Below are 27379 nucleotides of genomic sequence, written 5' to 3' on the forward strand. Positions count from 1 at the left end.
TTGTCCTGGTGCTTCTTGAGACCTCTGGTTTGGGGCTGAAGAGATGGCTGAGAGATGGCCCTTGCAGAGCACTTAATTTTGGTTCCAACAGTCAGATCCACCTATATCTCTAGCTCCAGGGGACTCACCACCCGTTCCTGCCCTTCATGGGTACCCAAACACATGGCATTCACACAGACACACATAAGTGAAAATAAATCATTAACTACTATTTCATTCTATAACCTCCCCCCATCCTGTTACATAAACAAAGACAGCAAGGCTTAGAGATGTTTAGAACGTTAGTTAAGATGGAAGTTTATGAAGAGACAAAATTAATCAGCTGCCCGATTTCTCTATTTATGCTACATAGATAAATTTCCCATAGCCCTCTGAGTATAATAAATATTAATCAAAATGGGGGGTAAACAGTCTAGGACAGATTTAAAGGAAGCAGATATTGGCTCCTGCCCACAGAGGAATGTATATGCTTCATTAACTGAAAAACAACTGATCCCCTTGACAGAAAGGGTAACCTTTTCCTCTGGCCACTTTTCTAAGTTTGAAGATTCTAGGTTTGAAGAAAAAGAAACAGTATTTGTTATAAATGAAGAATGGCATTTTAATCAGTACACAGCAGTTGAATGGAGATGAGTCCTTAGGCAGCTCCCTTCCTGATATAGGAATCAGGTCCGGAGGCTTAAAATCTGCTTTAATCATTTCCATAATTTCAAAGTCCTAATAGTAGGTCCCATCAGTGAGTATTAGGGGCAGGGCTAGGCAGCTTCTTGACCAAGTATGGATTGGTTTGTGGTAAGCTTTTCCAAGCAAGTGCTAGAAACCCATAGTGGGCAATACCCACAGGTTGAGCAGTATCCACTCTGTTCTGCCCAGAGAGGGGTATCACATTCCAGAACTTAAGGGAATGATCAGGGGTACAGGAGCCACCACAAACCAGATGATAGAACAGCCTCTCCCCAGGCACTAGCTCCAAGGCCTTCAGAGTCTCTTTAGAGACAAGCTCGTGGGGTTGAGTTTCTCGGCTCAGTAGCAGTTGCAGCAGTAACCTCTGGATTCGGGGTGACTTAAGATGGTATAGGTCCATGAGCTGGTAAAAGTTTTCCATCCAAGTAGCCCTGTCTTTAGCATACCGCTGCTGTAGCATCCGCAGAACATGGTAGAGCGCCACAAATGTGTCCCATGAGGGTAGTGCTTCTTTCTCCTCTGAGATTGCCGTTGTCTTCTTCAATTTGCCCAGTTTGGGGTACCTGCTTTTCTTCTTTAATGCTTTGAGTTCCTTTTGAAGCAGCAGTGCCAACGTTTGTCTATCTACAGATACATGGGCCCCAGTGAGAATGTCTCTTTGGGCAGGGTAAAATTGTTGCGTCTCAATCTCTTTGAGAGAATCCAATAACTGCTGCCTACGGGCGCTTCTATGTGACTCATTGAAGAGTTGCCAATTTGCCTCCTTTAAGTCTGTAGTTCTCCTGGTGATCAGTGGTAACAATGGTTCAGGTTTAGGCACTTTCTTCCTTCTCTTGGAAAATGTGGGGATCTCTATCCTTTTTCTTGAGTCTGGGAAGTCTTTGAACATCAAGGCCAGGGACTTTCTATCCATAATGGGATAGTCATCTCTGAGAACATCCCTTCCAGTTGGATAAAGGTGCTCGGTGCCCTTGATGGCAGTTGAGAGCTGCTGAGCCAGCTTTTCCCTGTAAGCCTTGGCCAAATGATCCAAGCGGAAGGCTTCTTGTTTCTGAGCTTGGGCAGCTGAAATTATCTTCAGTTCAGGGACAGAGGGTAATGTTTGCCACTCCTCTTTTCTTTTAATTGGAGAGGTCACTTTTAAGTGTGTCGGACTAAAAGTGTTTTTACTGGGCTGCGGAGTTTGCCTTAAGTCTCCACTCAGCTGTAGGTGCTGAACAATGGCCTTCAGTGTGGAAAGATGTTTCCCTTCCCAGTAGCTACAAGAAGACAAGTCTCCAAGGTACTGGTGCAGTTGATGGTAACTCTCCTTGGAAACATGTTCTCCTGCTTCCAGTGTCTCTGTATATACTGGGCTTGGATATCTTTCAGTTGACCTTTTAGGGGAAGAGGTGGGGGTTAGAGGTACAGCCTGATAACTAGTTTTCTCCAGTGGAATGTCTTGATTCTGCAAGATCCAATTCAACTTGTCACCTTTAGGCTTTTGTGGTTGTAGGATAATGGGTAATTCTAGCTTTGGTCTGTGGTGCCACTCTGGGATTTGAGTCTTTAAGCCAGTTCCTCTAGCTTGTGAAAAATGCTTCCTGTCTTCCTCCAAAATTCCTGTCTCTTGTCTTCTCTGTGAACTGTCCCCAGAGTCTGCTTCAAGAAATCTATTCTCCCATCTTTTTTTCAATTCTTTTAGGAATAGTTGCAATTTCCCCTGTGGGAACATCTGGGGTTCTATTAAGTGACTTTCATCCATGAATCTAGAGTCACTCTCCTCTTCAAGCAAGCCCTCATCCCTCAGAAGTGTTTGCCATCCAGCAACTCCCTCCTTCTCCTCAACAAGACTCTCAACTCCTATTGGTTGTTTGGAGAAAACTGCACCGAATTTAATCGCTCTTTCCTTTTCTAAAAGCATCTTTTTAAATGTCCTCTTTTTTGCCATCTCTCTCCCCTCCTCTTCCTCCTTCCAGCCCTCTTTTTTCTTCCTCCCCTCCTCTTCCTTCTTCCTTCCCTCCTCTTCCTTCTTCCTTCCCTCCTCTTCCTTCTTCCAGCCCTTCCCTTCCTTCTTCCTCTCCTCCCCTTCCTTCATCCAGCCCTCCCCTTCCTTCCTCTCCTCCCATTCCTTCCTCTTCTCCCATTCCTTCCTGCTCCCCTCCCATTGCTTCTTCCTCTCCTCCCATTCCTTCTTCTTCCTTTCTCTTTTCTTCTTCCTCCTCTTTCTTTCTTTCTTCCTTTCCTTCTCTTTCTTCTTCCTAACCTTCTCCTCCTCCCCCTCCTCCTTCTCACTCAGGCTTTCTTCTTCACTGAGACTCAGTTCCTCTGTACTGAGACTCTCGTATTCACTGAGACTCAACAGTTCACTTGGGCTCTGCCCTTCACCAAGACTCCATTCCTCACCCCTTAGCCTTTCCTCAACTGGCCTTTTCTTTTTCTGGCTTTCCTTGATCTGAATTTTTCCACTTTGGACTGCCTCTCTCAGGCTTTCCTGGGCCAGGCTCTCTTCTTCACTGGGAATCCCTTCCTCTAGTTCCCTGTCCTTGTCCTCTTCTCCAGGGTGCCCCAACTCCTCCTGGATGAACTGCTCCTTCTGCTTCTCTTTACCCAGGCCTTTCTGTGCACGCAGCCTCTTTTTCTTCTCGACCAACCTCTTTTCTCGTTTCCTTTTTAGGATAAGCCTCCTTTTCCTCTGTTCCTCAATCAGTTTCTGTGAGTCCTCGTCACCAAAACTGACCTTCTCCTTCAGATACCTCCCCTTTTTCGTGGGCACAGCTTCCTCCTCTTCCTCCAGGCTCTCCTTTTTCTTCTCCTCCTCAGTCACCTCTGCTTCTTCGGGGTGAGTCATGCCTTCCTCCATTTCTTCCTCAACCCATTCTCTGATACTCTCTAGCAGCCTCTTCAGCTGGATCTTTTCCAGCTTTCCCACCTCAAAGTGTTTGAGAAGCTCTACTAGTTGACTTTGCCCTAAGAGCTCTGCCTCCTGGACCCTTTTCAGCAGTGTCTCTACCTGAGTTTTATCCAGGAAACCCTCTTTGTACTCCTCTAACAGCCTGTAGTCCTCTTCCAACTGGCCTTCCTCTGTCACCACATCACCTTCTTCCTCAGCCTGCTCTCTCTCTTCTTCAGTTTCCAACTCCTGTTTCTTAAGCAGTTCCCCCTCATGGTCATAAATTCTCATAATGGATAGCCTCTCTTCTTCCAGCATATCTGTCTTCTTTGAACTTAGTGCTCTAAACATGCCAGCCAGGGTCTTCAACATTTGCTTCCCAATTACCCCACGCTTGTCCTTGGCCCCAACTTCTATCTCTTTAAGAAGAACCCTGCTTTCCACAGCCTGCTCCTTAACTGGTGGCTTTCTTTCCTCTCGGGTTTTTCTCCAGTACTGAGCAACATGTTTCTGCTTGATCCCACTGGATAATTTCCTCTCTTGCTGGGACAATTTACCTGGCTTTTTCTTACTTTGTTCTTCTATTTGGGTTATTTCTGTCTTCTCCTTTCCTAACCTCAATCTTTCCTTGGCTTTCAGATGACTCTCTTTCATAAACATCACTTTCTTTTCTTCCCGAACCAACTGCTTTTTATGTTTGATCTCTTTTTTCTCCTCCTCCGCCTCCTCTGCCTCCTCTTCATCCTCCTCTTCCTGGAACTGACTTTCCTCTTTCTTACTCTGTAATCTCCCTTTCTTATCTTGTAGAATTGGCCTCTCTTTTCTTCCTGAAAATACGTCCTTGCCTTTTAGAACCATCACTTCCTTTTTCTTAGGATGTTTCCTTTTGCCTGTAGCCCATGGCTCCTGTGTTGTCTCCCCCTCTGGAACTGGTGTTGTTTTCTCTCTTGGCTGAATTTTTGTTTTTTCTGGCTCGCCCTTCTCTCTCTGATACGGTATTCCTCTTAGAATGATTGGTTGTTCTTCCTCTGATCTCCATCTCTTTTCTTCCTCAGCTGCTTGCTTCTGTTTCCTCATTTCCTTCTCCTCCTTTCTCTCTTGCTTCCTCATTTCCCTTTCCTTCCTCTCCTGTTCCCCCTTCTCCTTCCTCTCCTCCTCCCCCTTCTCCTTCCCCTTCTCCTTTCTCTCCTGCTTCCTCATTTCCTTCTCCTTCCTCTCCTCCTTCCCCTTCTCCTTCCTCTCCTCCTTCCCCTTCTCCTTCCTTTCCTCCTTCCCCTTCTCCTTCCTCTCCTCCTCCCCCTTTCCTTCACTTTCCTCCCTGTCCTCTTCTTTCCTTGCTAGCTTCCTTTTCTCTATTCCCCAAGATGTTCTCCTATCTCCCTCACTCGTCTGCGCCCTTTTCCAAGCTTTTCTCTTTATTGGCTGGGCTTTTCTTCCCTGATTCTCTCTGGGTATATACTTGGGGAATAGTTTCCTCATTTTCTCATAATATTTCTTTTCTTCTAGATCCCGTTTCTGGCTTTCCTGAGCTAAGTGTTTTTTCTCCTTGGCTTTCTCTTCCTCTTTCTGCTCTTGCCCCAGCTCCAGCTCTTGCCAGTCTTCCTGCTGTTTTTCATCCTTTGCCCTGACAAATCTATCCTTTTTTTTCTTTTCTTTTGCAGACCAGTCTTTCTTTTGAGCCAATATATCATCTTGCTCTGTCAAACTCACCATTTCCGGTATTTCCTCACTCTCTATCTCAGATGACATCTCTTCTAGAGAATGGTCCTGCATACGCAATTCCCAGTAGTCTTCCTCCTCCTCCTCCTCTTCCTCCTCCTCCTCCGTTCTCTTTAATTCCCAGCTTTGTAGCCTCTTTCCCTGGGCTTGTTTCCCCCATTTCCCAACTTTTCCCTCTATATCCTGAATCAGTTCCTTTCCTTCCCTAGCCAACTCCCCCTTGTCCATTCCCAGCTCCCTCTTTTCCTTTTCCTTTCCCTTTTCCTTTTCCTTCTTCCTCACTAGTAACAGCGTCCTGTGTTGCCTGTCCCTCGTGTCCTCCTTGTGCGCTTCCATTGTCTTTTCCAATGGCTCCTTTCTCTTCTCAAGGGTTGATGTCCTTTCTTCAGTGAGTGTTTTCCTTTTTTCTCTATGTGGTTTCTTCTCTTGTCTCTGCAGTTTCTTTTCTTCTGGAGCTGTCTTCACATCTTTCGTAGTTAATTCCTTTTGGGAGTCTGCTTGTATTGTTTTCTCTGGTGCCACTGGATAGGTTGATGTCTTTTCATCCATCATCAGTTCTCTCTTCTTTTCTTTACTAAGCTGTTTCTGTTTCTCCTCTTTTCTAATTACTCCCCTTTCTTCTTTAAGTGATATCTGCTTAAACATAGTTAATGGCTTTTGTGAGGCATAAGATGTTTCTTCGTCATATGTCAGTGTCTCCTCTGGGCTGGTTGGTTTCCTTTCTGATGGGGTTAATTTCCCCTTCTCCTTCTTTGTTTCCTCCTCTGGGCTGGTTGGTTTCCTTTCTGATGGGGTTAATTTCCCCTTCTCCTTCTTTGTTTCCTCCTCTGGGCTGGTTGGTTTCCTTTCTGATGGGGCTAGTTTCCCCTTCTCCTTCTTTGTTTCCTCCTCTGGACGGGTTGGTTTCATTTTTGCTGTAATTAACTTCCTCTTCTCCTTCTCTGGATCCTCCCCTAAAGTGGCTGGTTTCTCTTCCAATGGGATTAACTTCCCCTTCTTCTCCTTTGTTTCCTCTTCTGGGTGGGTTGGTTTCCTTTCTGATGGGATTAACTTCCCCTCCTCCTTCTTTGTTTCCTCCTCTGGACGGGTTGGTTTCATTTTTGCTGTAATTAACTTCCTCTCCTTCTCTGGTTCCTCCTCTAAAGTGGCTGATTCCTCTTCCGGTAGGATTAACTTCCCCTTCTCCTTCTTTGTTTCCTCCTCTGGACGGGTTGGTTTCATCTTTGCTGTGATTAACTTCCTTGTCTCCTTCTCTGGTTCCCCCTCTGAACTGGCTGATTCCTCTTCTGGAGTGATTAACTTCTCCTTTGTTTCCTTCTCTGGGTGGGTTGGTTTCCTTTCTGATGGGATTAACTTCTTCTTCCCCTTCTTTGTTTCCTCCTCTGGACGGGTTGGTTTCATTTTTGCTGTGATTAACTTCCTCTTCTCCTCCTTTGTTTCCCCCTCTGGTTCCTCCTCTGGTTCCTCCTCTGGTCCCTCCTCTGGTTCCTCCTCTGGTTCCTCCTCTGGTTCCTCCTCTGGTCCCTCCTCTGGTTCCTCCTCTGGTTCCTCCTCTGGTTCCTCCTCTGGTTCCTCCTCTGGACGGATTGACTTCTCTTCCTCTGTGATTAACTTTAACTTTTCCTTCTCCTTTGTTTTTTGCTCTGGTTGCACTGATCTCTCTTTCTTTGTGATTAATTTCTCCTTCTCTGGTTCCTTCTCTGGACTGGTTGGTTGCTTTTCCTCTATGACTAACTTCCCCTTCTCCTTTGTTTCATTGAACTTTATCAACCTCTTTTTCTCTTCCAGCTTTGTCAACTCCTTTTTGTCTTCAATTATTTCCTGTTTTCTTTCGCCTTGTTTTCTTGCTGTCACTTTAGGCTTCTTTTTCTCTAAGATCTCCTGACTGTCTAAGATATCTGTCTTCTTTGTCTTGTCTTTTGAAGAAATATCACGTTTCTTCTGAGTGCTTATTCCCTCTTGATCTGCAGCTGTTGTTACTTCCCCCTTGATAGCTCTTTTAGGCACCTTTCTTTTACGGACAGGTCGTTCCTGCTTGGCTGCCTCAGGTTCTGATGGTTGTTTATATGAGACCCTTCTCCAGGGACATAGGTCTGTGAAGAAATCCCAGCTGGGTTGGTCAGTAAGCACCATATCAGCGAAGTCCTCCAGTTCTTTCCCCAGATCCCTTTCCATCCCTGGATGAGAAGTTGCTATTCTTGAAGTGACAAGGTGGCAAATATCCTCTCGCCAAGACTTCCTCTCTTGGCGAGAGATCGTACGCCCAGGAGTCCCTCCTATTCCACGACTTTTTTTAATCCCCATGTCTTTGTCTAGCTCAGTAGGAGGTGGTAATTTCTTTTGGAGTTTTCTAAGTGCTTCTGAAGTACCCTCTTTTGACTCCTCTTGTGCTATGTTTTCTTTTTCCGTTTTCCAAGGCTTCTTAAAGTAAGTCTGGGTTTTTGGCTTAAGGGCCACATCCTTGTCTGTGGCTCCCAGGGTTGCCAAGGCCTCTTCTTCCAAGGCCTCTTCATCTTCCAAGGCCTCTTTGGCTCCCAAGATCTCTTCAGCTCCCAAGGCCTCTTTGATTCCCAAGGCTTTTTTGGCTGCCAAGGCTCCTTTGACTCCCAAGGCTCTTTTGACTCCCAAAGCCCCTCTGACTCCTAAGACTCCTTTGTCTACTAATTCCTCTGTGACTTCTGTTGCTTCCTGGGTTTCTTCGCGGATTTTGTCAGAGTGGAGAGGAAGCTCTGGCATTAGGGAACCATCCTTGGTGTCAACTTGCACGATTCTCCTGCCCTTTCTTGGTTCAGCTGCAATCTCTAAAATCTCCTTTTGCAAGTCTGTCTTTTTGCTTCTCTTGGATATCTTCAGGGTTCTTCTAACTGTGGGATATTTGGAGAAAAATAGTAAGAAACTGTGGAGGTTGTGAGGTTTTCTGTGATAGCTAGTTTAGTGAACTTTAAGTAGAGCTACTAAGGCAGAGAGGACTGATGCATTCGAGTTTATAAATGGTTTTATCCATGCTTTGACCTTGGCATTTGTTTCTGGGGAGCTTGCTTGGGGAGACTGCTTTCTGTGAGCCAGACCCTCCCACTTCACTGGGCTGCTTTTTATGTCCCTTTGCCTTACTAGCCCCAGATAGGTCCCACCCATCACCCCATGACCATCCCATAAATACCAATCTTCCTGGTCTTGTTCTGAATGTGTTTCCTTCTTTTCTTCAGCCCATCAACCATTTTAGAGCCTGGAACAGACATAAGTGATTCCTTGACAGCCATCTCCAGGTCCTTCTCCAAATCAATAGAAAAGCGAAGGGAGCCAGCTCTGTTTGACAAGCTCAGGTCTTCATTTAGCCGCTCCTTTATGCAGCCACGCAGGTCCTGCAAGTCATGTTCCTGAACCTTCAGTATGTCACTTAGAGAAAAATCATCTGCCACTTCTTCGCTATAAATGTAATGAAGAAAGGAAGACAATTCTGAGCAGTGGGTAAGACAACATTTTGAAAGAAGGTGTGGGGCTGGTGGTGGCAGTGGCCTTAGTGCACGCCTTTAGTTCCAGCACTCCAGAGGCAGAGGCAGGATCTCTGTGAGTTTGAGGCCAGTCTAGTCTACAGAGTGAGTTCCAGGATAGCCAGGGTACACAGTGAGATCTGGTCTTGAAGAAAATAAAAAAAGAAATAGAAAGAAAATGAGAGAGAGAGAGAGAGAGAGGGGGGGGAGAGAGAGAGAGAGAGAGAGAGAGAAGAGAGAGAGAGAAGAGAGAGAGAGAGGAGAGAGAGAGGAGAGAGAGAGAGAGAGAGAGAGAGAGAGAGGAGTTTTGCTCTTAAGAGCACTGGCTGCTCTTCCAGAGGACCTGAGTTTGGTTCCCTGAACCCACATGGTGGCTCACAACTGTCTGTAACTCTAGTTCCAGGGGCTTCTCGTTTCTGCAAGCACTGCACACATACACACACACACACACACACACACACTCATGCAGGCAAAATACTCACACACACATAAAAGAAAAATAAATCTTTAAAAACATTTTCAAAATTAACAAGAGAGAAGAGAATAGAAAGTAAAAGAAAATAGAAGAAGAGAATAATAGAATAAGGGGGGTAGAAAAATTATCGAAGCAGAGTGGAAGAGGCAGAGGTGGGGCCATCCAGAGCAGAGTAGGCTGAAGTAGAACATGGGGAAAGCAGAGAGGAATGAGTGCAAAGGAGAAATATTCTTTTGGCCCCATGAAAATCTGGAAAAGAGATCCTTTTAAGTCCTCAAAGCCACTCAGACAAATCAGTCCCTCTTGGCAGTAAAGGACAGAGCAAAGGGACACAGAGAGAGAGAGAGTGCAGGGTTCGTTGTTTGGTTGGTGGTTTGTTTTGTTTTAGTTTTTAGAATGTCTATGCCTGAACTAAAAGTAGCCCAAGTTAGCCTCAAGTGTGATTCCCTCTACTGAAGCTCCTAATGGCTGTGACTTCAAGAGTGTGTTACCATACTTGCCTAAGAGAGTCTCAGTAATTTATCATTTTTGGCTGGTTGTAGAGTTTTGGGGGTAGGTGGTTTTGGTTTGGGTTGGGTTTGTGGTAGGTGGTGTTGTTTGGTTTTTTGAGACAGGGTCTCATAAACTCCAGACCATCCTGCCCATGGCTCCCAGGTGCTAGGGTTATAGGCATGATTGAGGATTTCAGGGTTAAATGACTGTAACTGCTCCTTCATGATGCCCGACAGCAAGAATGTGATAAAGCTCACTTCAAGGAATTAAAGTATAACCCGAGACAAATTGTTCCATTAATGCACTGAGCTGTGTAGTCTACACACAGCCCAGTGGGTTAGTGAAGCAATGCAGAAGATCATTGTAAGATTTCCTCTGAAGAAGATTGTCCACTTCCTTGCTGTGAAGAAACACCATGACCAAGGCAAGTCTTATGAAGGACATTTAATGGAGGCTGGCTTACAGATTCACAGGTTCAGTCCATTATTATCATGACAGAAAGCATGGTTTCATGGTAATCAGAAATGGTGCTGGAGAAGAAGCTGAGAGTTCCACATCTTGATCTGAAGGCAGCCAGGAGAAGACTCTGATTCCACACTGGGTAGAGCTTGAGCATAGGAGACCTCAAAGCCCACTTAAACAGTGATGCACCTCCTTCAACAAGGCAACACCCACCCCAATAAGGCCATACCTCCTAATGTGTCATTCTCTATGGCCAAGCCCTTAAACAAAAGAGTCTGTGGGGGCCAAAACTATTAAAACAATCACAAAGATGCTTAGGGTCTGTCAATATCACACCCCCAAACCTAAACATATCATAGAGCAGATCTTCTGGGACCCCTGGGTTTCCAAATCTTCAGCCTATGCTGATTCTTCCTTCCTTCCTTCCTTCCTTCCTTCCTTCCTTCCTTCCTTCCTTCCTTCTTTCCTTCCTTTCTTTCTTTGTTCCTTCCTTCCTTTCTTTTTTCTTCCTTTCTTCCTCTCTTCCTCTCTTCCTCTCTTCCTCTCTTCCTCTCTTCCTCTCTCTCTCTCTCTCTCTCTCTCTCTCTCTCTCTCTCTCTCTCTCTCTCTCTCTCTTTCTCTCTTACTTTCTTTTTTCTTCCTTTCCTTCCCCATAGTATTTGGCTCTTTTTTGAGGCAGTATCTTTATGGACAGTCCAGGGTGCTCTCAATTTCTTTATCCATCTACCTCAGTCTCGCAAAGGCACAATTACAAAGCATGTACCACCATGCCCAGCTTGAATAATTTATCTTGAAATGTGGATACGCAAAGGTTAAAAACAAGACTGTCCAGGCTGGAGAAATGGCTCAGCAGTTCAAAGGCACTGGCTGCTTTTACAATCGGCCTGTGTTCAGTTGCCAGCACCCGTCTGACAGCTCACAACCATCTTTAAAATCCAGTCCCAGGGGTTAGATACCTTCTTCTATCCTCCATGGACATGAAGCATACACATGCTGCACACACTTACATACATGAAAAGCACTCATACACATAAGTAAATCTTTAGAAGAGTAAGGCTGTGGGTCTGGCAGATAACAGTGATTAAGGAACACCTGGGTGGCTTGATGCTGTTTGCCTACAAGGTTTCATTCATGAATTGTCCTTCTTGAGTACAAGTTAGAAGGAGCTCCCCTAGTTCTTGTGCTTTTTCCAGCTTTCTGTGGCCCACCATATCACCAGGAAGACAGCAGGCTTCCTCAAGGGGAGTGCTGTCAGAGCTGTCAGGGTAGATGTATCTATTTGTTCATCCAAATCCAGAGCTTTCTCTGAAAAGCACAATACATTAAGAGCATGTGTTTGGGGGGTTGTTTGTTTGTTTTAATTATCAAGTATCTTCAGAAAAAATTTTATTGTTTATTACATTTTTTTCTGAATATGTCCACATGTCAGCTGCTATATGTATGGAGGACAAGGATCAACTCTGGGGAGTCAGTTCTCAACTCCAGCCATGTTGGTCCCTGTGTACAGAATGGAGTTCCTCAAGCTTGCCAAAAGCCACTTATACCATCTAAGCTATCTCATCAGCTTAAACTTTTATCTCTATATCTATCCTTTTAATCTTTTGTCTTCAGAAATTAGAAGGAACAAGGAAATAGTAGGTTATGACATGCAAAGCACTTCTCATGACAATGAAGTTCCAAGGAAAAGTCACATTGCTTGCCACCACTGCCTCTGAAATCAACACATTGTGAAGAAATCATCTATGTGATCATATCTTTGAAGTTGGGGGTTAATATTGGCAACCAAGTAATGGAAACGCATGTCCAAGGCTCCCTGAGACACTTGAAGCAATGGACCACAGGGTGCTCTAGGTTTAAATTTTTCTAAACATACTTTATATCTAGAGTTCTTGAATGCTTCAACCTTCCTTCTAGCCCCCACCAGAGGTAGGGGGAAAAGAAAGTTAATAGGAAAAGGGTGTTGTAGACCTGTTTAGAAGTAGTTCCTTATGGTGATTCCAATTTTTGTTGTCAGGATACCAGCACTTCAATTCAATAGCAAACACCAAACATGAATCAGTACAGGTGGCACAATCCAGCAGAAACTGGAAGGCTCCACTGAATCAGCATGAGTCAGCTGAAGCAGCAAGAAATAGCCGGAATACCACAAGAAGTTCTTTGGAGTGTTTCTCTCTATGAAGTGAAGTCCAATGAAGCATTGCACAGCCAGTGAAAGCCAGTGAGAGCCAAGGGTATTAACAGCACTGTGCCCTTGAGAACAGCTGGAAGATGAACTGTTTCCGACTGAGGCTAGTATTTGCTCCATCGGACAAAATGCCCGTGGTAAGAAGGAGAGCAGAAGCTCAACTCTGGAGAGAAGGCTCTGGGCTGTGAAAGTCCGGATCAGGACTCCAGCATAACAGTTTCAAGGCTTCCTCGGTCTGTTTCTGCTAGATGGGAGTGGTCTCCAAGTGAACGATGTCATCTATCTGCTGCTACTTGTTCATTGACTTGGAAACCATACCCAAGGGGACTCTGCACTGCCTAGGACTCTTAGTCCAGAGCTCCAGATGGCTGCCTCAGCAGAACTTCCCCAGTGGATTTCTGCAGGACATTTATACACTCACGATTCTGTGCTATCTTTTATTTATTTTTCCTAATTGGACTACTTCAGTAGTTGCTGTTGGCTGTGTTGTAGCGCCCAGTGTGATGGTGCTTTAATATACGCCCACTGACTCCACCTGCTATTTGTGATTCATTCTTTTACCTTTGCGTACTATTTACTTAAACCCAATCATTCAAAACCAAAAGAATGGCTATCATGAATCATTCTCTAGACCATACAAAATAGCCCTTTCCCCTGCATATTCTAGACTCAGAAGCATTGCCCTTTGTCCTGGTGATGAGAGAGCAGTCCAGCAGCAAGGCTCCTGGGATATTAATCCTGGGGGCGGGGGTGTCTCTGCTAATCTTTGTTTTTTATCTATGTTTATTCTCCCTCAACAGTCCTTCCTTCTGCTCCCTCTAGGCTAGTGGTCTCAACCTGTGTGTCCTGACCCCTTTGGGGTTGCATATCAGATATTTACATTATGATTTGTAACAGTAGCAACGTTTCAATTATGAAGTAGCAATGAGATAATTTTACAGTTGGGAGTCAACACACCATGAAGAACTGTATTAAAGGGCTGAAGCATTAGGAAGGTTGAGAGCCACCTAGGGCTTCAATTTTGCAGCCCCCCAGGAGGAACAACAATATGAACTAACCGGTAACCCCAGAGCTCCCTGGGACTAAACCACCAATCACAGAAAACACACAGAGGGACTCATGGCTCTAGCTGCATATGTAGCAGAGGACGGCCTAGTTGGTCATCAATGGGAGGAGAGGCCCTTGGTCCTGTGAAGGTTCTATGCCCCAGTGCAGGGGAATGCCTGGTCCAGGAAGTAGGAGTGGGTGGGTTGTGGAGCAGGGGGAAGGGGAAGAGGAAAGGGGATTTTTGGAGGAGAAACTAGGAAAGGGGATAACACTTGAAACTTAAAGAAAATATCTAATTAAAAAAAAAAAAGAAAAATTGGTGAGAAATCTGCTATTATAGAAACTTCCTAAACTATATACATATATGAAAGGAATTTAAGTGGAGTCATCATATAACGGGGGAGAGGATATCCCAGCCAGACATCCCTCTAAGTAAAACCTCCAGTGCCAGGAATGGGTTATATCTTGTCAAGTCATTGGCCAAAGGGACCCCATGGATCTCCCCAAACATCACAAAATATTGCCCAGGTTATTTGTTGTTCTCCACAGCCTGATGGTCAAGCCATACTGCTGAAGAAACACGTGACTAGAACATGGAGAAGAACCGGTACCCAATTAGAAGCTCCATCCCTACTGACTAGCAGTCATGGTCCTAAGAAGGTACTCTGTATGCTACCAGAGAACGATAATCATCAATGTCAACCAGCTACAAACCCTATGACCTTCAACAGGGACCTATCTGCAAGATACATCGCCATATTAGTGGCAAAACATTGTGGGAGTAACCAACCACTTTTCGATGGGATTTAAGGCTTGCTTCATAAGATGAAACTGACCCTTGATGTTAAAGCAGCCAAGAACCTGAGACTCAGCAGGTCATGGGCCTAGAGGAAAACCTACTATTAATTATTCTGGTAAAGGAACATAGCAATAAAATGATTCCTAATGACATGTTGTTATGTGCATAGATCTGTGTCTCCCTCAGCCCTCATCAAGAGAACATCATTCTTGCAGTAGATGGAAATTAGCACAGAGACTCACAACTGGTCAATATGCAGAAAGGAAGGGACTTTGGAGCACTCAGTTCTAAATGGGATATCTTCATCAAAGCCCTCCCTTCCAGGCCAAGGCTCAGAGATCTCTGTGGAAGAAGAGGCAGAAAGATGGTAAGAGCCAGAGGGTCTGGGTCCCTCCAAGCAAACAGCGTCTTCCAGGCACAACAGGTCTAATACACAAATGAATTCACAGATATTGTGCAGCATGCATAGACCTCCATAGGTGCAAGCCAGATGGATCCCAGCACTAAGGGAAGTCATGGACATGAGGTCCCACCCCTAATCAAGAAGCTATTTGCAACAGATACCTACTGGGAGAGGGCAAAATCAGCCTCCTCCACTTGAGTGTCACTGGACATACCAAACACACTGCAGAGCAGGCCACTGTGGCCAGGAGTAGCTGGCCAACACAAAACTCCATGATTTCTTCTTTTCTTTTCTTTTCTTTTCTTTTCTTTTCTTTTCTTTCCTTTCCTTTCCTTTTTTTTTTTTTTTTGTCTTAATTTTTTGGTTTTTTTTTTTTTTGTTTGGTTGGTTAGTTTGGTTTGGGTTTGGGTTTGGGTTTTGGTTTTTGGTTTTTGGTTTTTGGTTTTTGGTTTTTGGTTTTTGGTTTTTGGTTTTTGGTTTTTTGGTTTTTTGGTTTGGTTTGGTTTGGTTTTGGTTTTTGGAGACAGGGTTTCTCTGTGTAGTCCTGGCTGTCCTGGAACTCACTTTGTAGACCAGGCTGGCCTCGAACTCAGAAATCTGCCTGCCTCTGCCTCTTGAGTGCTGGGATTAAAGGCATGCGCCACCACACCCGGCTTTATTTTTGTTTTTTGGTTTTTGTTTTTTGTTTTTTGTCTGTTTTAAGAGAGAGAAAGAATGTGGGTAGGGGGATAGGGAGATGAGGAGGATCTGAGATGAGCTCATCTCAAATACCATCAAAATACATTGTATGAGAAAAACTAACGTTTATTGGGGCAGGATCTCACTATGAAGCTCTAGGAAACTCATGTAGAATTCTGTAGACCAGGCTGGGCTCAGGATCTCAGAGAGTCACCTGCCCGTCTCCAAAGTACTGGAATTAAAGTCATACGTACTATTCCCAGTCTGGGAAATGCTTGTTTGTTTGTTTGACTGATTGGTTGATTGTTTTTTCTCTGTGTAGCCCTGGCTGTCCTCCCTCTGTAGTCCAGGTTGGCTCCAAACTCAGAGAGCTACCTGCCTCTGCCTCCCAAGTGTTGGGATGAAAGGTGTGCACCACCACTGCCAGGCTAAACTGTACCTTCTTTTTTTTTGCTTAAGTTATTTATTTATTTATTCATTCATTCATTCATTCATTCATTTTTGTTTTATGTACATTGGTGTTTTGCCTGCATGCATGTCAGTGTAAAGGTGTGGCATCCCCTGGATGTGGGTGCTGGGAATCAAACCCAGGTCCTCTGGAAGATCAGCCAGTGCTCTGAACTGCTGAGCCATCTTCCCAGGCCCCGTTTTATTATTGTCTATGTATCTGTGTGTGGGTGTGTGCAAATGAGGACAAGTGTCTGAGATCAGAAGTGTTGGGTCCTCTGGAACTGGAGCTATATAGGATGTGAGCCAACTTGTGTGCGTGTTGAAAACTGGACTTGGGTCCTCTGCAAGAGTAGTATGTGTCCCTGTGTGTCCCTGTCTGCTAAGCCATCTCCATAGAACTTGAGACCATGTGTTCAAAAAGCAAATTTAAGTGAGCTGGAGAGATGGCTCAGTTGCTGCTCTTGCAGAGGACCTGAGTTTGATTTCCAGTATCCAAGTTGGTGGTAACTCTAGGTCCAGGGTATTTGACACTCTCTTCATGTCTCCACAGGCCCTGCACATATCACACACACACACAAATAAATAACAAAAAATTGTTTAAAACTAAATATGAACGAACAGATGGTTCAACAGGTTAAGGTACTTTTGCCTTGCAAACCTAATGAATTGGTTAAGAAGTTGGCTATGACATGATGCTTGGTGATTTTGTGAATTGGCTGAAAGGGGGAATCATCGATCCAACAGAGGCTGCAAGAGCTGCTTTCCTGAATGCTGATGGGGGCAGGTTCTATAGTAACAGAAATGTCTAAGGAAGAACAGAACCCTGCAGTGAGTGTGAGGGTGGCGTGTTCTAACTCCCAGAATAGAGCTTTGCCCTTCTCAATGACCTGTGACTGGCAGCTTTCCCCTCCAATAACTTCAGAGAGGACCCATTTGAAGGAAATGAGGGGGGAAGGGAATGGCTGGTCACTAGAACCATCTGTTAATGTTTACAGTGTATTACATAACATACTATATAATGTTGGCTGGCATTGTTGTCATCCGTGCCTACACATAATTTGTCCTGTGCTATTGGATAAACACATACGTGCACATTCCTGTTACTGGGCATGAGAGCCATAGAACCAGTGTCCTACTTCCAGGTGAAATCATGGAAGCTCTTCTCTTATCTGTTAAGGTCAGGACTGTAGCGCTGTGTCACCAGATGAGGAGGTTTCAAGCAGTCTTTCTGTCAGGAGGAAGAATAGCTATGCACAAAGTAGAGAAGTCTCCAATTGTGTGACAACATTTGTGTAATAGACTTTTGTTTAACATTAGAAAAGAAATAAGCTCGGGAGATGGTTCAGGGGTTAAGAGCACTGACTGCTCTACCAGAGGTCCTGAGTTCAATTCCCAGCAACCACATGGTGGCTCACAACCATCTGTAATGGGATCTGATATCCTCTTCTGTGTGTCTGAAGACAGCAACAGTGTATTCATATACATTAAATAAATAAGTATTTTAAAGAAAAGAAGATTAAAAAAAGAAAGAATAACAAGATAGAATAGTCATAGTGGCATGGGTTGCCTTTTGATTGGAAGATGTGTAGCCTTAAATCCTGAAAACTCTTTGGGGTTTTTTGTTGTTGTCTTGTTTTGTTTTGTTTTTTTTGAGACATGGTCTAAAACTCATGATCCTCCTGCCTCATCTTCCTGAGTGCTGGGATTACAGGTGTGCACTACTGTACTGGGTGCTGTTTTAAAGAAGTGAGGAGATGATGGGAAAATGAGTCAGTAGTAAGAAGCAGTCAGGACAGTACTGAGGGAAAACAGAATTGCAGAACAGAGGGGGGAATGACAGAAAATGAAAACTGTGAAGGGGGGAAACAGCAGATGCTCAAGAGAAACCATAAAAAGGGAGACTCACTGTGCAACTTACTGCAATTGATGGTAGACATGCGGCTGTCTTAGCTGATGTAACAGCATAGCCTTGCTTTGGATGCCTGTGTATTTGGACAAAAGTTGTACGACCTTGGCCCGCACAGCCTTCTCACTGTCCATCAACCCCATGATCAGGGGAACAGTAAAAACCTGGCTTATGAAGCCTAGCCTTTCTAGCATTTCCCAGGCCAGCTCCCGGATACTGGCGTTGTAGTGAGTTATATCTTTGAGCAGGCGACAGGCTGTCTCAATACGAATCCTTGAAGGGATTTGGTGAGTGATAAAGATCTCTGCCAGAGCATTGAAATATTTCTTGTATTTTTCCGTAGAACAGAAAACTGTGAGGCTGAGAATGGTCTCTACCATACTTTCTATAATTCCATCACTAAATTTCTTTCCCATCCAGCTTTTATCGGACATCCTTTCAAGAATGCCATAGGATTCTCTTTTCTGCTCCTGGTATACATCCTTCAGTTTTCTAGTTTGCATTTCCATATCGTCTGGACTCAGGGATGGCGCTGGGTGGAGTCTCAATGGTTCAGGTACCTCCTCAGCCACCTCTTCATACGATAAACACAGATCATAGCGCAGGAAGACTGGGGTACCATCAGGCCAAAGGCGGGCACGGATCACTGAGTTAGGAATGTAGCAATCTGGAGCGAAGGGCCATTTCTGCCCTTTGCCAAAGAAGTCTTGGAGTAATCGGTAGGGGTTCAGCCCATCCCAGGCAGGTACCTTTAACTGAGCAGGGACGGCATCGGAGTACTTTATCTTGGAGTCAGATATGGAGAAATCAACAAATTTTTCCTGCTCAAAGTACAACCTAGTTCTCTCTTGCGATGTGGTGGATGTATGTCTGCCCTCCTCTACAACATGAGGCACAATGTCATCAAAAGCAATGGCCCGTTTGTTGATAAGAGTCTCTAGCCCCTGGAGCTCTTGAACATTTTGTTCCATGTACATGAATTTGGGTACAAATATCAATTCAAACAGAAAGAAGAAGCTGGGAAGGAAGGGCCTTGGGGTCTCTATCGTATCTTCTTCGAAGGTAAAAGTGTTTAGGTTTATCAGGTAACTGAAGGGGAGCAGCTTTAGGCAGGACACTATGTAGATGCTTTGGTCGAAAGTCAAGAGCAGGTCACCTCGACTATTGGCGAAGCAGGGTGAACTAAAATGCAGTTCAGATTCAAACTGAGCTATGAGTTTCCCACGGAAGTCCCAGACCCTGACTGATCCATCCGTGGCTCCCGTGACAAAGAGTTTCAGGGAGAGGCAGACATCAAATGAAGTGATAGCACATTCATGCAGGGAGTTCGTGTGTCTCACCATGGTATTAGACGACAGCGCTGCCTTTGTAGAATCTTGATAATGCCAGAGAAACCAGCAGGAGTGTTCAGTTATGGCACCCACAGAACCTGGCAGGAGCACCACATGTTTTAAGGGACACACACAGACAATTTCAGTCATGGGCTGCAGGTCCATTCTCCTCTCTGCATGCACCACCTTTGTGAGGCGTATGTAGTTGTCCTTACCATAGGAACACACCAAGGAACTCTCTTCAGAACCCTCCGGTGTACACAACGCCAACACTGCCCCAGAGTGAATAGTCTTCTCTGTCCTGGTAGAACAGTCCTGGGATAGAATTCTCACAATGCCGCTCTCGTACCCACAGAACATCAGCCCCTTTTTACTGCCGACCAGATGAGACACGCCATAAGCCAGGCATTTTATTTTGTCTTTGTAATTTTCTGAAGTGCACAAGAGATATTTGGCTGGACATGGGGAACGTGTGGCATCAAACACTAGCAGCTCCGAGCTGCCGATTGCCACAAAGAGCTCCTCTCTCTCTGAGTGATAGGCCCAAGCCACAGCCTGATCCATGGCCAGCAGGGGCCAGGTGACAATGAGGAGGTCCCCGGTTACTGGAGACAGGAAGCGCAGTAAACTGTCCTCTGTGGCACACAGGATACGAGTACAGTTATGGCCACAAAAGACCCGTTGTATCTTCTGGGGGGCAGAGCCACAGATGTTGAAGAGATTGTAAAAGTGGGGCAGTAAGTACAAGGAGAAACTAGACGTGTTCTGGCAGAAAAACGTGCTGCTGTCAATAAACTGCAGCTGCTGCAGATCTGTGCCAACAATAAGCTGCCTCAACAAGTTCCCAGAGGTGAGGTTCCACTCCTTCAACATGCCATCGCTGCCTGCCGTGAACAAGGTGTAGGTCTCAGGCCGACTGTAGATGGATATCACAGATGAGGGGTGGGCCATGAAACTATTGAGAAATTTACTGTCATCTAAATTCCAAGCGTAGACCTCTCCATTCTTGTTTCCAGCATAGAAGGTGTTCTGTGGCACACAGCCACAGGAGCAGGTAAGGGAGAAGCCACCGGATCGGAGAGTGAATGTCTTCACTTCTTTAAGCTGGCCTTGAGCATTGTGAGTAAAAACTCTCACTACACTCTCACACAAAGCTACCAGGGAGCCCATGCTCGTGCTCATGTACAAGTCCTGTACCATCTCATGGCCACTCACGGCCACTCTGTGAGCCATCTGGAGGCCTTTGCCGTTTGCTACAATGAACCAGGTAACCACAGCTCCCAAAGTACCAGAAGAGAGCACCTCAGTTTCTGAGTCATAGCAGAGACAACTGATGAAGAAATGACAGGGCACCGTACTCAGGGCTATGAACTCCTGGTGGTGGTCTCCAAAGAGCCTCAGGCGCATATCGTCACAATAAGCTACTAACAGGCAATAGGATGCCACATGGACCATCGCCGTGATGGGCGGGACATCATCCATCATGGGATATTTCATCTTCGTGACCTTCCTTTTCTCTTTTATGCCTTTCCCCTCGGTCCACAGGACTGCCTAGAAGAGGATGGAAAAATGCAGAGTTTGGTCATGGAGCAAAGCATCTCCCGGGAATGTGCTGTAAGGAAAAGCCTGGCTGGCTCCTCTTGTAGACAAAGGAAGGATTTGGCTTTAGGGGTTTCATAGTACTAGGCACTGGATTTATGGTAGAAGCCCTGGATTCAAGACCTTTTTTGTCGGCCTTCAGCCCACTTAAGAGTGAATATGTATTCTTTGGGCCTGAGAGTTACCAGTGTAAAAGAGTCACTAATCTAGATCAATCTGGAACATGGAGCCAGGTATTAAAATAAACTAATTTTCTGGGTTGTGTGTGGGTCTGTGGTCCCTGCACCCAGTATGTATAGCTTGTACTACATAGTGAGTCTGAAGTGAGAAATATAGAAAGACCCTGACTTGATGAATAAATGAATGGATGGTTGGATGGATGGATGGATGGATGGATGGATGAAATATAACATGAATTTATTCAGAATCTCATTCTGAAACAAGGACATTTTAGATACAGGACCTATGCGCTGCGTTATAAAGGAAGAGGCAAAAAATTAAATAGCCTAGCTGCATATGTATCAAAAGATGGCCTAGTCGGCCATCACTGGAAAGAGAGGCCCATTGGACTTGCAAACTTTATATGCCCCAGTACAGGGGAATGCCAGGGCCAAAAAGTGGGAATGGGTGGGTAGGGGAGTGGTGGGGGGAGGGTATGGGGAACTTTTGGGATAGTATTAGAAATGTAAATGAGGAAAATACCTAATAAAAGTATAAAAAAAATTAAATAGCTTTACATGTGTCTGTTTCTCGTGGTGTTCCAACCAGTTAAAGGCGACAACGTAGTTGGTGTCCAGCGAGTAGAAGCTCACGAAAGGCGTTTTCTGTAAATGATAAGACTCGTGGTGTAGAATCTGGGGCATGTCACTCAGGACAGACACATTTTTCTTGACTTCTTCGTAAACCTGAAAGTAAAGAGTATCAGGACGTGAGAAAAATCAGCTGGCACTTGCTCATTGAAGACACACTGTGGGATTAGTTGAGAATGGTTGTTGGGATAGTTTCATGGTTTTGTTTGCATTTGATTTTCAATACTAAAGGTGGGATCTAAGGCCTCCTGCATCTCTAGCCACTCTACAGGGAATTCGAGATACGTGCTCTATGGCTCAGCTGGACCCTCTTCTTACTTTAAAAATATTTATTTTTATTTCATACACATGGGGTTCGTCTGCCTGTATGCATGTGCCACACTTGTGTGCAGTACCCAGAAAGGCCAGAAGAGGGCGTAATCCTCTGGAGCTGGAGTTATACACAGTTGTGAGCCATCTGGGTCCTGGGATCCAAACCTGGTTCCTCTAGCAGAGTAGCAATACTCTTATCCACTGAGTCACCTCCCCAGCCCTGTCTGGATGTTTTGAAGCAGAGTCTCACAAGGAAGCCCAGGTCATTCTTGAGCTTCTAACCATCCTACACCAGCCTCCCAAGTAGTGGGGTGACAGGTAAGCCCCACCATGTAGAGCTTAATAAGCTCATCTTTTTTAAAGATCTATTTTTATTAAATCTTTTAAATTAATCGCATGCTGGCACGTGCCTTTAATCCAGCACTTGGGAGGCAGAGGCAGGTGGATCTGCACCTTGAGGCCAGCCTGGTCTACAGAGCAAGTTCCAGGACAACCAGGGCTACACAGACAAACCCTGTCTTTAATAACAAAATTACATGTATGTGTGCATGCCACATGTATTGTGGGTGCCTTCACGTATGAAGCCATGATTCATCCATTGAACAAGGTCAAGACTGTCCACCAGTGGATTATACTGCTTCTCTGTGTGTTAATAGGTGCATGTATGCACCAGACGTGTTGGACGTCTTTGAGATGGAACTGCAGGTAATTTGGAGCCATTTGGCATGGGTTCTGGGAACTGGACTCCAGTCCTCTGGAAGAGCAGTACATGTTCTTAACTGCTGGGCCATCTTTCCAGCCCCTTAATGCTATTGTTCCAACACAGAAGTTGTTCAGCTATCCCAAGCTTTCATGTCCTACCCAAGCCCCATCCTCCCAGGGCAGCAAGAGATCATTCATTCAGGCCCACCACATGCATAGCTTTCCCACAAATCACCTCACTGCCCTTCAAGATATCATGGATGGCGGATTTCAAATTCTTCCACTCAGGAATAAGTCTAGGTGAGGGCGAAGCCTTAGTAAGCTTCCAGCTCTTCCTACTCATCTCGGAGTACAGAACCTGGGGAAAAGGGGAGAGAATATTTGAACCTCACAGTCTGATTGATATTAGACTGGAAACTAAGGGAACTGAGAAAGATGGAAGAACAGCAAGTTGCAAAGGAAGGAATGAGTGTTTGTCAGAGGAAAACGTCTTTGCTTAGATTTGTTTCATGTGTTTGAGCATTTTGCCTGCGTGTATGTATGTGCACCACATGCATGCCTGGTACCTGTGAGAGGTCAGAAGAAGGGATCAGATTCCATGGAATCGCCGTGTGGGTTCTGGGAATTCAACTTGGGCCCTCTTCAAGAGTTGTAAGCAGGTTGGAGAGACGGCTCAGAGGTTAAGAGCACTGACTTAAGATGAGTGCTCTTTCAGAGGTTCTGACTTCAATTCCTAGAAACCATATCATAGCTCACAGCCATCCACAGTGATATCCGGTGCCCTCTTGTGGGATGCAGGGATGCAGGGATGCATGGAGATAGGATGCTGTATATATAATAAATAAATCTTTTTTAAAAGTCAGGGGGCGGGAGGTGGAGAGATGGCTCAGTGGTTAAGAGCACTGACTGCTCTTCCAGAGGTCCTGAGTTCAATTCCCAGCAACCACATGGTGGCTCACAACTATCTACAATGGGATCTGATGCTCTCTGCCCTCTTCTAGCACGCAGGTGTACATACAGGTGGAACACTCATAGACATAAGATAAATAAATAAATAAAAACTTTTTAAGAGTTGCAAGTGAGGCTAAGAGTTATGGCACATGGTTTTAATCTCATTACTTGGGAGACAGAAGCAGGTAGATTTCTGGGACTTCTCGGCCAACCTAGTCTACATAGTGAGTTCCAGAACAGCCAGGACTACATAGAGAAACCCTGTGTCGAGGTTAGGCCTGGTTCTGTCTCCCAGCCTCAAGCTCTCAGAAATTAGACTCAGACTCAAAATATATTTACAAATACATTGGCCATACAGATGGACTCTTCTTTGACTAGATCTAACTTAAAACAACCCATTTATTTTAACCTACTTTCTGGCATGTGGCTGGTTACCTGTGCTCAGGTAACATGCATCTGTCACCTCACACCTTCCCAGGAAATCTTCCCACCTGGCTCTATCCCAGAACCCTTTCTCCTCCCAGATGCCCCACCTTTATTTCCTGCCTAAGCCATAGGCCATAGGCTTTTAAATTGACAGGCAAAGCATCCATAAAATATAAAAGATATATTCTCTCTAGAACCCTGTCTCAAAACAACAATGACAAAAAACAAAATGAAATGTAAATGAAGAAACTAATAAAAAAAATTGAAAAAAAAAGTGGAGAAGCTAGGAGAAAAAAAAAAACAAATCCAGGACCTGAGTTTTCTTCACCCTCCTCCCCACGTCATGGTCTCACTATGTAGCCCTGGCCGGACTAGAACCTTAAATTCCCAGAGATCTACCTGCCTCTGGTTCCTGAGTGCTGAGATCAGGTGCCTGAACCACCACATCTGGCAAGAAATGTTTCTTTTTCTCAACTAAAGCAACACATTCAAAGAAATGAGAATCAAAAGGCTTTACAATCAAACATTGTTAAACGCATTATAAAACCAGGGCTCTGTTCCTGTGAAGAAGGGTCGCACTGAGATTGAGAGCAAACGAGAGATGAAACAGAAGCTGAGCCTCGCAAATTTACATTTATAACCCCAGATTCTGCTGCTCCCCCACCCTGACCTTTTCCCTTTGGATTTCTCAGACCAAACAATGCTATCTTACAGATAGCAGATGTCTTAATGGTCTCAGAACCGATACCCCTTATCACATGTCCTGCCAACTGGGAACCCCTGTTTCTAATATCATCCGATACCATAAGCTCCCCATTCGCTTTCCATTCCCCCCAGACCATCACTACCCAAGAGGACTACATACCCTTAATTCAAGAGACAAAGTCTACTGACAGGTTTCCATAGAAAGGGAGTCACGACTCCAACATCATAATGCACTGGACTCTCCAAGCCCCCTCCCCCAACCCACAGGGGTTCACTGATGCCTCAGCCTCCCCACGAACCTGAAGCTCCCCAGGGAATGTGCCAGTTCTGGGAGGCTTGGGGGACAGGGAAAATGGTGATGGGTTTAAGGAGTCAGTATTGTGTTGCAGCAGAATGGAGGGGAATTTCACAGCAGTGGATTTCTCTGGTCCTGAGCCTGTGGTGGCAGACGTGTTGAAGGTGGGACAAGAGTCGGGCATGATTTGTTAAACTTTATTGCATATAGATAGATAGATAGATAGATAGATAGATAGATAGATAGATAGATGCCTCCAGTGCTCTCCTAGAAGCTTGTCTGATCAGCTTCTAACTGTCTTAAGGTAGGGCTGACAACATAACTTCGAATTTTGGATACTAGGACACAGCTTGTACTTAAAAAAGAAATTGCGGGTTTTGGAGCTGGGGATATAGCGTAGTTGGTAGAATGCTTGCCTAGTACCGTTGAAGCCCTGGGATTTGATCCAAGTACAACATAAAACCAAAGTCATAGTGGTGGACAGCACCCGGGAGGTGAGGACGTTCTACACCAACTGCGGATATGTGATACTCCGTCTCAAAAACAAAACCAAACCAGGACCCCAAGGAAAACAACACGAACTAATCAAATAAACAAAAAACAGCAGCGACTGCGGGGCTTTCCCCAATCCTGAAATTAAATTTTAATTGGTTGTCCTATGTTTTTACTTGCTAACTCTGTTTCAATCTCGTGTCCTTCTTTCTCCAGAAAAGGAAAAGCCAGCCACAGAAATAAGAGGCAGGGCCAGAGAGACAGACTCCAGGTGTGGCAGAGTCACTGGATACGCATGGCTGTGCCTGGGTAACGCTGGCCTTTATGACAGAGGCCTTGCATCAGCCACCCACGTGTAAGGGAGGGGCTCTTTGTGATTATCAGGGGTTTCTATGCCACCCTTTATTAGTGTTAGCATGGGAACCAAGCTTAAAAGCGCACAGGCAAACCTATTATAGAGACCACAACGGCACCACGTTTCTCCCAGTTCAAAATCCCAAATGGGTAGTGAGGCCTCTGTAAGGTAACTATGAGGGAGCCCTCGGGTTCACATCATAGCCCTTCATCTTCTGGCCTTGGAACGCAGGGCTGGAGTAAGCCAGTGTTCCGAGGGATTGGGTTGTAGCAATGATGGGTGAGAGGCTAGCCCAAATCAATCCTGCCCACCCTATTTCTCCCCCATGTTCTGCAAAAACTCATTCTGGCCCGCTTGGGTGGACAGACCACAAGATAAGGTAATTTCACCACATAATAGAGTTGGAAAGCAGGCGAGCCCCCATCTACCACGCATGCGTGTAGCACGAGGGTGGGTTAGGCCAAGAAAGACATGCAGGGGAGAGACTTAGGGTGAGCATATGCGCCGGGAGGCGGAGCTATTCTAAGAGCCCTTTCGATGCTTCCGTGACCCAGGTTGGGAGTTCATGGAGGCTCCACACTGCCTCAGGATCATCTTGTTAGACTGTCTGTCCTTCTTCAGTTTCTGGCCTGGGAACCTCACCCTGGAACCACGGAACTACGTGCAAGTGTTCAGTGATGGTAGCTTCAAGAGTAGATTTCACTGTGTTGGGGAGACTTCTTTCAGATATGACAGCTCCCGGTTTCTGCGGTTTCCCCCCATTACTAGTTGAAGCTTTAGCCAGTGTTCCTTGGTGACAGATCATGACAGGAGATGGTATTAAAGTTTCCATCCTCTTAGGTGAGGTGGCACATGCTTTTCAACCCAGCACTCAGGAGGCAGATGCAGGCAGATCTTTGTTTTTGAAGCCAGCCTGGCCTAGTGAGACTGAGGACAGTATGGACCCTCCCCCTCCCCTCAGTTAGGTGCTAGCTTGAGCAGTTTCCCCAGTATGTCAGTCTTTAAATTCCTTTCATATTGCCAACTACCATTTCCAGAACTGAAAATAGTTATGTTACGCCTTCAATTCCTTTTGTCTGGATCTCAGCTGACCTCAGTCTCAGACTTGAGAACCTATGACTGTACAAGAACACCAATCATCAGGATGTCTTTAAAACTAAGGAAAACATTACCTGTAATCACCATGCTTAATAAAAACATTTTATCATTATTATTATTATTGAGACAGGGTTTCTCTACGTGGTCTTAGCTGTCCTGGAATTCACTCTGTTGACCAGGCTGGCCTCAAACTCACAAAGATCTGTAGCCTCTGCCTCCTCTGAGTGCTGAGACTAAAGGCGTACACCACCATACATGCTAATGTTGACTTCGGATTGTTTGCTCCACCTGCTAGGAGCCATTGACACAAAGGATCGTGTCCCTCTACTCTTTCATAGACTTTCTTCTTCTTTTTTTAAGAATTATTTATTTCATGTATGTGAGTGCACTGCAGCTGTCTTCAGACGCAGCAGAAGAGGGCATCAGATCCCATTACAGATGCTTGTGAACCACCATGTGGTTGCTGGGAATTGAACTCAGGACCTCTGGAAGAGCAATCAGTGCTCTTAAACACTGAGCCATCTCTTCAGTCCCTCATAGACTGTCTTGACTTTGTTTTCTTTTTGTTTGTTCTGGAATTAGCTATAGCAAGGTGGCCTCAAACTGGGAGATCTCCTGTCTTTGCCTCCCAGGTGCTAGGA

The 27379-nt window shown here is 45.2% G+C and overlaps 1 protein-coding gene across 1 annotated transcript; it reads right to left on the reverse strand.

The window, feature by feature from the left end:
• Nucleotides 1-733: 733 nt before the first annotated feature.
• On the reverse strand, nucleotides 734-22759 carry LOC147003352 (uncharacterized). The gene is made up of 10 exons (XM_085842468.1): nucleotides 22652-22759; nucleotides 21331-21498; nucleotides 17676-20545; nucleotides 8436-8701; nucleotides 7952-8139; nucleotides 4867-7780; nucleotides 4748-4810; nucleotides 4394-4647; nucleotides 2959-4270; nucleotides 734-2634 (listed from the first exon to the last, which is right to left on the reverse strand). The coding sequence occupies exons 1-10, from the start codon at nucleotides 22757-22759 to the stop codon at nucleotides 734-736; spliced, it is 10044 nt and encodes a 3347-aa protein (XP_085698594.1).
• Nucleotides 22760-27379: the final 4620 nt, after the last annotated feature.

Source organism: Mus caroli, unplaced genomic scaffold, assembly GCF_978045245.1.
Source record: "Mus caroli unplaced genomic scaffold, Mus_caroli_1 scaffold_8, whole genome shotgun sequence".
NCBI lineage: Eukaryota > Metazoa > Chordata > Mammalia > Rodentia > Muridae > Mus > Mus caroli.